Raw genomic sequence first — 12,603 nt, 5'->3', positions numbered from 1 at the left:
GCTTCTGTTTGCATAATAAGTTGACATTCATGAAAATGAAATTCAATGTCATTTGGTGGTGAAAGAGTGTCTTGATTCTAATTGATTATTTGCATCTTTTGTTTAAGTTGACAAGGCAAAGAAAGCTGCAGGAAGAAATCCTTCTGAACAGTTTTCAAACATTAGCCCCAGTTCACTTCAAACTCTAAACACTGTGTGTTTTCTTTTTGTATATTCATAGAGAAGTAGACCTGTATACAGGGTACACCACAAGAAGCATCCTCTGCATGCCTATCATCAGCCGAGGGATTGTTATTGGGGTTATACAAATGTTGAACAAAATGAGTGGAAATGCCTTTACTCAAACAGATGAGAAGAACTTTAAAATGTTTGCAGTTTTCTGTGCTTTGGCTTTACACTGTGCAAATGTAAGTAATTTAAGTAATATCTGGACAAATGTACAAAAGCTGTAAACTTTTTCAGTTACCTGTCTTTTTAAGAAATTAATTGAAAGGCATATTTGTGCATGTGAAATCCTATGTAATTTGTTTGGGTTACTAATGGAGAATTCTGCCACCATGAGTCATCAATCCCAATTACTTCAGAGGCTGATGGAGTCATTTTACTATTAATAAGCTGCAACATATTTTGAATTGTGAGCTTATCATATTTTTATCTATTGATTTTAATGATCTGAAAAAATTAGTGCTCAAGCCTGTGTTCCTAATGCAGAAAAACCCTTGTTATCCAGAATTCAAGCAAACCACATCCTCAAGCAACCAGGGGTAAAAAAAAAATCACGGAAAATAAATAGGTAAGAAAACACGGAGGTTAAAATTGGCACACCCCCACCACCCCACCAAACCCTGCTGTTAGTTTACCAATCACACAACAGGCAATCTCAAAGAACCGAAAATTTCACTCATCCAGCATTTGCCAATCCCTGTAGCTGCTGGATACTGGTGGTTTTACTGTATATACATCCATGTGGGTTTTATGACTCTGTGTATAAACTTGTATTGTTATTTTGCATGGTATCCCAGCAGTTATTTGTAATTCATTAGACCCTGCAAAGGCTAGGAACTGTCTTGGCCCATGCATACTGGAGGGTAATATCTGTAAAATGTGTTGTAGATTTGGTTTATCTTCCATGTTTGTGAACATTCTAATTTGGAGTGAGCTTGACCGGAAACAACATAAAAGAAAAATACTGGAAATCTGAAATTAAAACAGAAAACAAAAAAAAACTCTTCAAAAGATCAGAAATCTAAGAGGAGAGAACAGGTTAATATTTCATCCAATTCTGATGGAAGGATACAATGAATGAAACTCTTAATAGATGCTTTACCTGCAATGATTTCAGAACTTTGATTTTGGTTTGAATTGCTGTGTTTGTTCAAACTCATCCTGAGTACCATTATCTAAAAGTTATTTCTTCAAAGATGTTGATTATATCGATTTTTCTGTGTGATATTGGTAAAAGCATACATTTGGCACTTATATTTTACATTGTACTTTCAAACCATGACCACCAAATCATTCAGTAACATTGTTAATATTTAGACTTTAAATTAACAATTATGTTTCAAATCATATACTGGAAATTTGTCTAAACATATAATGTACCATGAAGATGTTGATTCTTAATTTTACATGTGATGACATTATAAACAGGACATTTTTAAAGTATGAAAAATTGCAAATTTGAGTTTTGTTGAGATCATGATAAATACTTAAGGAAAATGTGTAAAATTTAGAACAAAAATTTCAAATGTGCTCTCTCTTGTGGATGTTTCATTCTCCCCCAAATGGTGTGTGGCTCTCTCAGTTATTGTACATTTCTTTGCAGCTCTTGATTAGTAAATTATCCATTCCTTATTCAGTATATGGCTCTTCTCTTTCTCATTCATCCAGTTGCTGCGTAGTTTTCTCTCACTCAATGATTTGGTCTTTCTCTTGAGGAGAACAGCTCCAATTTCGTCCAAGTCCAGTGTGATTTCAGTCAATGTGGCACTTCATCTCAGAGCATAACCCTCTGCAGTCAGAGGACACCTACCTCTCATTACTTGCTTGGTTGATGGTAATGCTTTTACTTAGTGTTTCATCTTGTGTGTGTGTGTGTGTGTGTGTGTGTGTGTGTGTGTGTGTGTGTGTGTGTGTGTGTGTGTGTATGCATGCGCTCTTCCACCTTCAGTCATGTGTAGAGCCCAGGATCAAGCCTTTCGACTTACGAATGTCAGCATCAACCTGATTTAATTTAAAAGGTTTTGCAAAAATAACAAATGCAAACACACTCTATATATAGTAACCAATGACCATGTCCTCCTTTGGAATGGCCACCCTATGATGCCAAATTTGTATTTTTTTTAAAAAAGCTTGCCTCATCAATCTTCATTCAGACATTTTGTCAGTTTAAAGCTATGCCCTCTAGTGTTTGACACTTCTTTCCAGGGATAAAAATAATTATCTACGTGATCTATGCCTCTCATAATCTTGTATACTTTTATCAGGTTGCCCCTCACCCTCCAATGCTGTAGAGAAAGCAAATCAAGTTAGTTCAACCTTTCCTTCCACCTAATACTCCCTAATCCAGGCACCTCTTCTACACCCTCTCCTCATTCTTCCTGCAATGCAGTGTCCATAACTGTGTACAATACTCCCAAGTATGCCTGAACCAAAGTCTTACATAGCTGTGACACGACTTCTCATCATTTATTCTTAATACCTCAATTAATGAAAGCAAGCTTGCTTCCTTTACCACCCTACCCACTTGTGTTTCCATGTTCAGTGAGCTATAGACTTGTACCCCAAGATCCATCTGTCCATTTATTCAGCAGGGGTTGCTCTCTCCATGACTTCCTTGTTCGCACATCCCTTCCCATCTTCCTCTCCACGGCATCTGGTACTCTCAATACTAAGTATTGTCTCCTCAATATCTTGTATAATTGTAACATGGCTTCCCTGCTCCAGGGATTGGGGGGGCGTGGGGGGGTGCGGTGTGGGATGAGGGGGTGAGAGACGTCTCAGAGCTCAGCTGCATAATTTTGTGCAAGTGGAACAAAGGTAGACAGGTTAGTGAAGAAGGCTTTTGGCATGGTTGCATTCATCTTTATGTAATTATAGTGTGTGTGTTTTTCATGGGAGGATGGAAGTTTCTCTATGTGCTTGAATGTTACTTTTAGTGCTTCATGTGGTTGGCTGCTCATTCTCTGAATGAAGTGATCATTGCAAAGGTCAAACCCAACATGTTTGAGAAAGACCTGTCCAAACTCCCTGCAAGATTATTTATTGGGATTCAAGTGGCCACCAGTACACCACTTATTCATTGCCATTGCTATGGGTACATACCCTCTGGGTACATCATCTAAATTGGTCTGAGCTTGAAGCATCCTGTATGTTCTGATGAGAACTTGCTGCTACTGTCCTGTCTCTGCATCTGACCTAGTTCAATGATGTGTGAGTTGCCCATCTCACATTGTTAACTGATCCTCTGAAGTGCAAATATCTAAGCTGGATGCAGGGTATGCATGAGTCATGTGGCAGTGCATCTTTGGAGTAACCTCCCATTGTGAGGAGGGGGATGGATGATGGCTCTGTGGGAGGGTGAAGTCGTGAACTGTCGAGTGAAAACATTTAAAAGTACCATTATGCAAATGATCATTTTTAATGCAAGCACAGGATCATTTGAATATGAATGAAATAAGTAGTTGCGTTTCTGTGTGAGTTATAAATTGATGAAGAGGAGGCACTAGAAAAGTTAATGTGCACAAAGTAATTCAATTGCTTCAAAAATAAGGGAGGTAACTGCAGAAGTCCTCTCTAATGTCTATAGATGCAGGACTTGTACCTGAGCATTGGAAACTTGTAAACCCCTGCTTAAGAAAAAAGGGTGCAGGTATCAATCCAGTAACCCACTGCAGTCAGTTTAACTCTCTGTGCTGAGATAAATTATAGAAATGATTAGCAGGGATGGAATTAGCAGTCATTTGTTAAAGTTAAATCATGTTCAATTAGCAGATAGTTTATGAATGAATTTACAGAGGGTAGTATGGGGAAATACTTGCAAGAGGCATTTCATAGTGCTATGCAACCAGTTTGTTATCAACAGAAGGGCTTGGAATAAAGGGCCTTTAGCAGCACAAAAGAACATTAGGAGTAGGCCATTAGACTCTCAAGCCTTCTGGCACTATACATGATCATGGCTGTACTCTACTGATGTCAGATTATCTTCTGTGCCTCAATTCCCCAATCTGAAATATTGATCTTCTCCACATAATTGTACAGCATAGAAACAGGCTCTTCAGTCCAATTTGTCAATTCCAACTATATAGCCCACATGGGGCCCATGCACTTTGCCCATATCCCTCTTCTTCTTTCCTATCTTTGTACCTGTCCAAATGTGTTTTAAGTGTCTAATAATCTGGCAGAGAACCCCAGAGATTCACTACTTACTGAGAGAAGAATTTTCTAAGCATTTCATTTCTAAATGACTTGGCCCTTTTTTTTTTTAGCAGTCTCTCCTTGTTCACTACCTGTCCAGTAGGGTAGAGTTACATCTATTCTGCCAAGCTTCAATGGGATTTTATTAAATCTTCTAAACTTCAAGGAATACAGACCCATACTGCCTAGCCTTTCTTGATGGGATAACTCTCACGTCTGAGAAATTAGTCTTTTGATTCTCCTTTACACTGTCTCCAAAACTGCTACATTTATTTTTAGGCAAGGGGACCAGAACTCTGCATAATATTCTGAGTGTGGCCTCACCAACACCTTGTCCTCATCGCTATTTGCCCTTCTACTTGTTTTTGTATCATCGTCAATCTTGGAAACCTTGTATTTAATTTCCTTGTCCAGGTCATTAATGTAAACAGCAAACAATTGAGAAAATGAGAATGGCTAATTTATTCCAATTCTTTGTTTCTATGTGGCAGCCAATTTTTAATCCATCCTCCGATACATTTGAACTTTATTTATGTGCCTGTCTTTTGCAGGTACCTTGTCAAATGCCTTTTGAGTGGAAAATTGGCAATTTTTTCTTCCACAGACTGAAGACAAGTTGTATGGAGCTCTAAAAATTGTCAGAACAAAGGCCACTTTTTAAACAAAATGCATATTTAATGACTTGTCTAATCTGTATTCCAAAGTACTAAACTTGAATGCTCATTGAAATATAAGGGTAGAAGTTAACTTCAAGAAGATATAGACAGCCTCAAAGTCATGATGAATCTTTATAAAATACCTATTTGGCCACAACTGGAATATTACCTATGTCTAATTTTAGCTGCAAACTTTAGGAAGTATGCCAAGACTTTGCAGAGGATGCAGAAAAGGTTAACCAAAATGATTTAAGCGATAGGTGAGGTCAATTACATGGACAGACTGGAGATGCTGTGATTGTTCCATTCAGAATAGATGAGAAAGCAAAAATAACAAAAAATAGTGACATAAAGCACATCTTTTTTACTCAGAGAGCAATTTGAGATTTTTACGCAGGTAGGACTAGTGTGAAGGGAGATTCATCTGATGTTCAATAGGGAATGGACTTGATATCTGAAGGCAAAGAATTTAGTTGACTTTAGAGAGGAAACAGCGTGATGGGACTAAAGGGATTATGTCAACAAAGGGATGAAATGGGTTATTACAGCACAAGTGACCTCAGTTCAAATCCTGCGCTATCTGTCAGGAGTTTGTACATTCTCCCTGTGTCTGCATGGGTTTCCTCCAGGTACTCCAGCTTCCTCCCACTTTAAAAAAAATGTAGGAGGGTTATAGGTTGATTTGGGTATTTGGGCAGCAGGAGCTCATGGGCCAGAAGAGCCTGTAAACCATGTTGGATGTCTAAATTGAATTAAAAATGGCTTCACCTCCTTTTGTGCTGCAATACCTTTGTGATTCTGTCATCTCTTCCTGAGTAAATATTGCAATGAGGCTGAATGAGGTGAAATTCAGTCACAGGTTTAGGTTTCCCATCTCCAAGTGTATTTCTTCTTGCAGCTTTCTCCATATCTCCCTCCTCAAATGTGAGAGGAAGAGGGCTGGTTCTGATTTACTCCATTTCTCTGATATATTGTACTTTCTTCTGCAAGAGTGGCAAGAAACCCTCTAGGAGTGTGAATATACCTCTTGAATGGGTAGAAAACGTGTATTTACAGTTTCTTTGAGGGAGAGGCCACCACATTCATGGATACAAGTTGAATGCCTTTTGATGACGGGGCAGACAGTGATGTGAAGAAATGCATAACAGAAAAAAGATGAGTGAACCTGCAATATTACTTGTTGGAGTACATTGAAGTACATTGAAAGGGTTGAAGTGCATTGAAAGGGTTGAAGTACATGAAAGGGATGAAGTACTGAAAGGGTTGAAGTACATGAAAGGGTTGAAGTACATTGAAAGGGTTGAAGTACATGAAAGGGTTGAAGTACATTGAAGTACATTGAAAGGGTTGAAGTACATTGAACGGGTGGAAGTACATTGAAGTATATTGAAAGGGTTGAACTACTGAAAGGGTTGAAGTACATGAAAGGGTTGAAGTACATTGAAAGGGGTGAAGTACATGAAAGGGTTGAAGTACATTGAAAGGGTTGAAGTACATTGAAAGGGTTGAAGTACATTGAAAGGGTTGAAGTGCATTGAAAGGGTTGAAATACTGAAAGGGTTGAAGTACATTGAAAGGGTTGAAGTACATGAAAGGGTTGAAGTACATTGAAAGGGTTGAAGTGCATTGAAAGGGATGAAGTACTGAAAGGGTTGAAGTACATGAAAGGGTTGAAGTACATGAAAGGGTTGAAGTACATTGAAAGGGTTGAAGTACATTGAAAGGGTTGAAGTACTGAAAAGATTGAAGTACATTGAAAGGGTTGAAGTGCATTGAAAGGGTTGAAGTACATGAAAGGGTTGAAGTACATGAAAGGGTTGAAGTACATGAAAGGGTTGAAGTACATTGAAGTACATTGAAAGGGTTGAAGTGCATTGAAAGGGTTGAAATACTGAAAGGGTTGAAGTACATTGAAAGGGTTGAAGTACATGAAAGGGTTGAAGTACATTGAAAGGGTTGAAGTGCATTGAAAGGGATGAAGTACTGAAAGGGTTGAAGTACATGAAAGGGTTGAAGTACATGAAAGGGTTGAAGTACATGAAAGGGTTGAAGTACATTGAAGTACATTGAAAGGGTTGAAGTACTGAAAGGATTGAAGTACATTGAAAGGGTTGAAGTGCATTGAAAGGGTTGAAGTACATTGAAAGGGTTGAAGTACATGAAAGGGTTGAAGTACTGAAAGGGTTGAAGTACATGAAAGGGTTGAAGTACTGAAAGGGTTGAAGTACATGAAAGGGTTGAAGTACATTGAAGTACATTGAAAGGGTTGAAGTACTGAAAGGATTGAAGTACATTGAAAGGGTTGAAGTGCATTGAAAGGGTTGAAGTACATTGAAAGGGTTGAAGTACATGAAAGGGTTGAAGTACATGAAAGGGTTGAAGTACATGAAAGGGTTGAAGTACTGAAAGGGTTGAAGTACATGAAAGGGTTGAAGTACTGAAAGGGTTGAAATACATTGAAAGGGTTGAAGTACATTGAAAGGGTTGAAGTGCATTGAAAGGGTTGAAGTACATGAAAGGGATGAAGTACTGAAAGGGTTGAAGTACATGAAAGGGTTGAAGTACATTGAAAGGGTTGAAGTACATTGAAGTACATTGAAAGGGTTGAAGTGCATTGAAAGGGTTGAAGTACATGAAAGGGTTGAAGTACATGAAAGGGTTGAAGTACATGAAAGGGTTGAAGTACATTGAAAGGGTTGAAGTACATGAAAGGGTTGAAGTACATTGAAAGGGTTGAAGTACATTGAAAGGGTTGAAGTACTGAAAGGATTGAAGTACATTGAAAGGGTTGAAGTGCATTGAAAGGGTTGAAGTACATGAAAGGGTTGAAGTACATTGAAGTACATTGAAAGGGTTGAAGTACTGAAAGGGTTGAAGTACATGAAAGGGTTGAAGTACTGAAAGGGTTGAAGTACATTGAAAGGGTTGAAGTACTGAAAGGGTTGAAATACATTGAAAGGGTTGAAGTACATGAAAGTACATTGAAAGGGTTGAAGTACTGAAAGGGTTGAAGTACATGAAAGGGTTGAAGTACATTGAAAGGGTTGAAGTGCATTGAAAAGGTTGAAGTACATTGAAAGGGTTGAAGTGCATTGAAAGGGTTGAAGTGCATTGAAAGGGTTGAAGTGCATTGAAAGGGTTGAAGTACATGAAAGGGTTGAAGTACATTGAAAGGGTTGAAGTACATTGGAGTACATTGAAGTACATTGGAGTACATTGAAAGGGTTGAAGTAGCATTAACATAAGAATTTGCCACTGGTGTCACCAATTCTGATCTTAAGAACGTTTAACTTGCAGCTCTGTGGGAAACCACACCTCTGCTCTACACTTCTGAGGCAGCCTCCAGCCATGCCTTGGTTTAATAGCCCTTAAAATGCTTTCTGTGGCATTGAACAAGGTCACTGAAGCTTATCGTAAAACTGGGATGATGACGGTTCTTTTTTCTTACTTTTTGAGCATTTGTTTAAGTGCATGTGGGTGATGTGGCCAAGATTTCTTCAACAATTGGCTAAATTGCTGTGCATCTGGTGTCACATGTAAACCAGGAAAGTACCGCAGATTCCCTTCGTGTAACAACATAAATAAGCCAGTTGAGATTTTAGAACAACGAAGTTTTGTGTTGACTATCACCAACAATAATTCCAGAAATTTATTTAATGACTTTTTAATTTTTTCGAATGGCATGGCAATATTTGAACATCTGACTTTGAAATTATCAGACCAGGCCTTTACATTCCTAGTTCAGTAAATTTAGTACAATGCAACTGGATCACTATTGTCCATCTGATTCATCAAATGACATATTTTCAATGTGGACCTAAAAGTGAGATGTGCTTATGGCAGCTCTGTCGTGTTGGTCAGGGAATCTAGAAATAGTGCTGATGTGCAGGTTGCATGAAAATGATTCCGTAAAGTTCACACAGAAAAGTTTGTCTGCCTCTAGTGACTGGCAGCTCCTGGCTCGCCTGGCATTGCAAAGTTAGAACTAAGTAACAGGATCACCCGATTATAAGGCCTCGACACACTTGTCTTCTAATTTTATGGTTACGTATATTAAAAAGATGTTCGTACAATTTTATTAAATATCTTACCCATTGATGATCTAGAATTGTAATTTATATTTGAAAACCTTGCCACCAAATATTTAAACTGTTTAATAACTAATAAATACATTAATAATAGAGAACCTTTCAGAATCTTTTCTTTTGCAGCAACCTGAAGTCTGAACATTCAATTTTTTAATTTAAAATATTTATTGTGAAATTGGAATGCATGGCACCATGTTTCTGAGCACTAAGGATTTCAATTTTTAAAAAAATCAATCACAAAGACATGTTAGGAGTTCACTGCAATTTACCTTCCAGGTGCTCCATAGAATACACACTAGAACATCATTTGAGTAACTTTGGATTAAGCAACCATAGCCCACAGATGGCTCAGGCACTTTATAGTCCATTTGAGACCTTGTTGTTATTATCTGAGGCAGAGTATAGCACTGGGAGCCAGTTCTTTTAACCCATCCATTGCTTTCCTCAATACCTTAGCCTGGTAGCAACCTCTAACCCCAACCATTGCCCAATTCCCTCTACCCACCAGCTGGCCACCTGCCTCTGCCACCATCAGAATCAAAATTTATTGTCATGAATAAGTCACAAAATTCATTGTGTTATTCTTGTGTTATTTGCCAGCCAATCTGCAGAATACTTCAAGAAAAAGCCTTTCAAATTTGTGAGACTTCTTCACTACTACACACTACATTCAACTTGGTGTTTGTTTAACTTTGAAGCAAGCAGAAACAAAACATTCATTAGTTTCCTATTTAACACACCTTTATAAGTACCATTAAGTTGTCAGGCAGTCATTTCTTATCCCTTTTAATCAGATGTAATTCACAGCCAAAACAAAAATAAAGTAAATATGTAAGTTAACATCATTTAGTCATTTGAATGTTCATCTCCTTAAATCATAAACATACATTTGATGAAAGCTGTGTTTTGAGTAATTTTTTTGCATAATATTGTTTGTGGTGACTATTTTCCTTTATAATTGCTTGGAGGATATTAGAATGTTATTGTTGTCCATGACTTGTTCAAACAAATCCATACTAAAGTTGAGTTTTCCAGAATTTATTAAACATTGTTGATCTCATTATCAATTGATATACATTGTTACAAGCTGTTAAAACTTTGTTAGATGATGCTAAACCTTTTTAAATGGCCAATAAAATTGTCAGAACTAACTACTACTATTTCTTAGAATAAAGGAAATTAACTAGCGTGTAATCTCTAACAAGCCATAAGACATTGCTACAGAGACACTCAAAAGAATATGTGAAAAACATATTAAAAGCTGCTTGCAGCCATGAAATACATTTTAACCCTTACAATACTGGCCCCTAATAATTGTCTAAAAAAAATTACCACTAAGAAAAAAATCAAACATAGTAGTATATATATCGGATACATTTTAAAAGAAAATGAAAGTCAATTATCAAAACTTTCTGCTTCTTATAAAAGACAGATTTTGGTAATTAGTCTGTTCAGAAAGCCAGTTTTAGTCTTGATGCGAACTTGACATAAAGTCCTCTTTTGTCCTGGATGATATCATCTCTTCTGGCATTGCTGCTCTATTAAGGCACCCACCAATTCTTAAAACACCATTCTCGAGAATAGGTTTCAGTTTACAAATATGGCTTATCCTTTTGAAATTCATTCCCTTCTTCAGACTTGGAATTTCATCTGCAAATCTCTTCCTCTGGCAAAAGTGGATTATCTCCATCTCAGCATTAATCAGTTCTTTAAGTGTGAGACCTCCCTTTTCTTGAGTCTGAAGATCACCTGTCTCTTTTTATGGTAGATCTTATTGATGGATGTTATCTGATTGAAAATGAGCAAGAGCATTGTTTGTTTCTTCTTTATTCTACGATTCAGAAACCATCTCTTAAATCTGAGTATCCACACCTTTTTCAAATGATTCCAGGTTGAGAAGTAATGGATTCAGTGGATAACTGAATCCATTTGTTTAGACAGTATCTGAACCGCGTTTGTAGCTTTACTCCTGATTTCATGGCCTTCTGGTAAAATTTCTTTTAGTTTATCAGGATATTGAGGCCTCTCCTTTTGAGGCTATAGAAGAAATCAAGGCCAAGACACCCACATTTCTTTCTTAAAAAAGACTGGACTTCCAACCTCAGAAAGCCAGATTGGCTGGTTTGTTACTGCTTTAACATATCTCCACTGTATTGGATGGAAGACTTTATCAATTTCAATGATTCTGTTTTCCATGAAAGTTCAAAACTTTGTACTTCTATTGTTGATATATTTGAGCACAGAGGTGCTATCAGTCCAAAATATGGAGTCTGTTAGTTTCATCTGCAACTCTCTTTTCAACATTGTGTCCATTCTGCTTGCCATGGTAGCAACCGTCAATTCCATTTGTGGGATAGTGACTCATTTCAATGAAGCCACTCTGGCCTTTCCCATTTCAAATTCCCAATGTACCTGATCCTTGTTATCGTGCAGTAACTGTTCCATAACCGTCTTCACATGCATCAGCAAAATGATGCAATTGAGCAGATGTTACAGTTCTGGAATTTGTGGGTTTGAAGCATCTGTCAAATTTGAAGTCTTCAAGCTTATGAAGATCCTGAATCTAACATGTCCATTCTTGTACAATGGAATCTTGTGTCTCATCATCCCATCCAAAACTTTTCCTCCACAAATTTTGCAGGATCTTCTTGGCAGTCAAGACAATCGGTGCCATCATTCCTAGAGGATCATATATCAAACTGACTGTTGAAAGAATCCCCCTTCTTGTGAGAGGTTGATCTTTCAAAATGATTTTGTACTTAAAAACATCACAATGAACACACCATTGTACATCTAACACCCTCTCAATGGGAAGGTTGTCGTGATCTAAGTCCAAATTCTTCATTTCTTTTACCCATTCTCTTTCAGGTATGGCTGCCAATAGCTAGCAACTGTTACTTGTCCATTTGGTAAGTAGAAAACCTCCTTTGTTGCAGATTACTCTTAACTCACTTCTTTTACTGTAGCTGCAGAAGTGAGTCAGTCATCCCCATAGCAATTATTCCTGATGGTGATGGTGCACAACTTCGTGATGAAGTCCTTCCAAATAGATTCCCCTGCCATTCTGTATTCTACCCTGTTCTGACCATAGTCTCCATCAGGCCACCAAAGGAATCGTAATAAGTAACGGTCATCATTCGGTACTTCCATCTAAGGCAACATACCTTCAATGTCTGCAGTAATGACAATAGGTTCTTTACGGAATCTAGTTAAGTCTCCTATCAACATACTAGTCATATCAGGACCCTTTAAGAGTTGAGAATTTAATCCAATTCCCCGAAAGGTTGCTCCACAATCAAACGCCACACAAAAACTTTTCTTCTGTGGATGCAAAACCCCATGGTGTGGTAAGTACCATTTTTTGTCATCACTACGTCCCAAAATATCATCTGATACTTTCACTAAATAACTTTTAAATATCATGTCAGACACGCATGAGT

At 37.6% G+C, this 12,603-nt stretch overlaps 1 protein-coding gene across 9 annotated transcripts in view; it reads left to right on the top strand.

Annotated features, from left to right (window-relative positions):
- The window catches only part of pde10a (phosphodiesterase 10A), a 218,907-nt gene that overhangs the window by 141,554 nt on the left and 64,750 nt on the right, over positions 1 to 12,603 (top strand). For all 9 annotated transcript variants that reach the window (XM_069931573.1, XM_069931577.1, XM_069931571.1 and 6 more), the window contains one exon: positions 221 to 407. In XM_069931573.1, coding sequence (XP_069787674.1) covers positions 221 to 407 — 187 coding nt within the window. The remainder of the gene's footprint in view (positions 1 to 220; positions 408 to 12,603) is intronic.

The sequence above is a fragment of the Narcine bancroftii genome, chromosome 4 (assembly GCF_036971445.1).
Source record: "Narcine bancroftii isolate sNarBan1 chromosome 4, sNarBan1.hap1, whole genome shotgun sequence".
Lineage (NCBI taxonomy): Eukaryota > Metazoa > Chordata > Chondrichthyes > Torpediniformes > Narcinidae > Narcine > Narcine bancroftii.
This window is presented reverse-complemented; position numbering and strand designations above follow the sequence as displayed.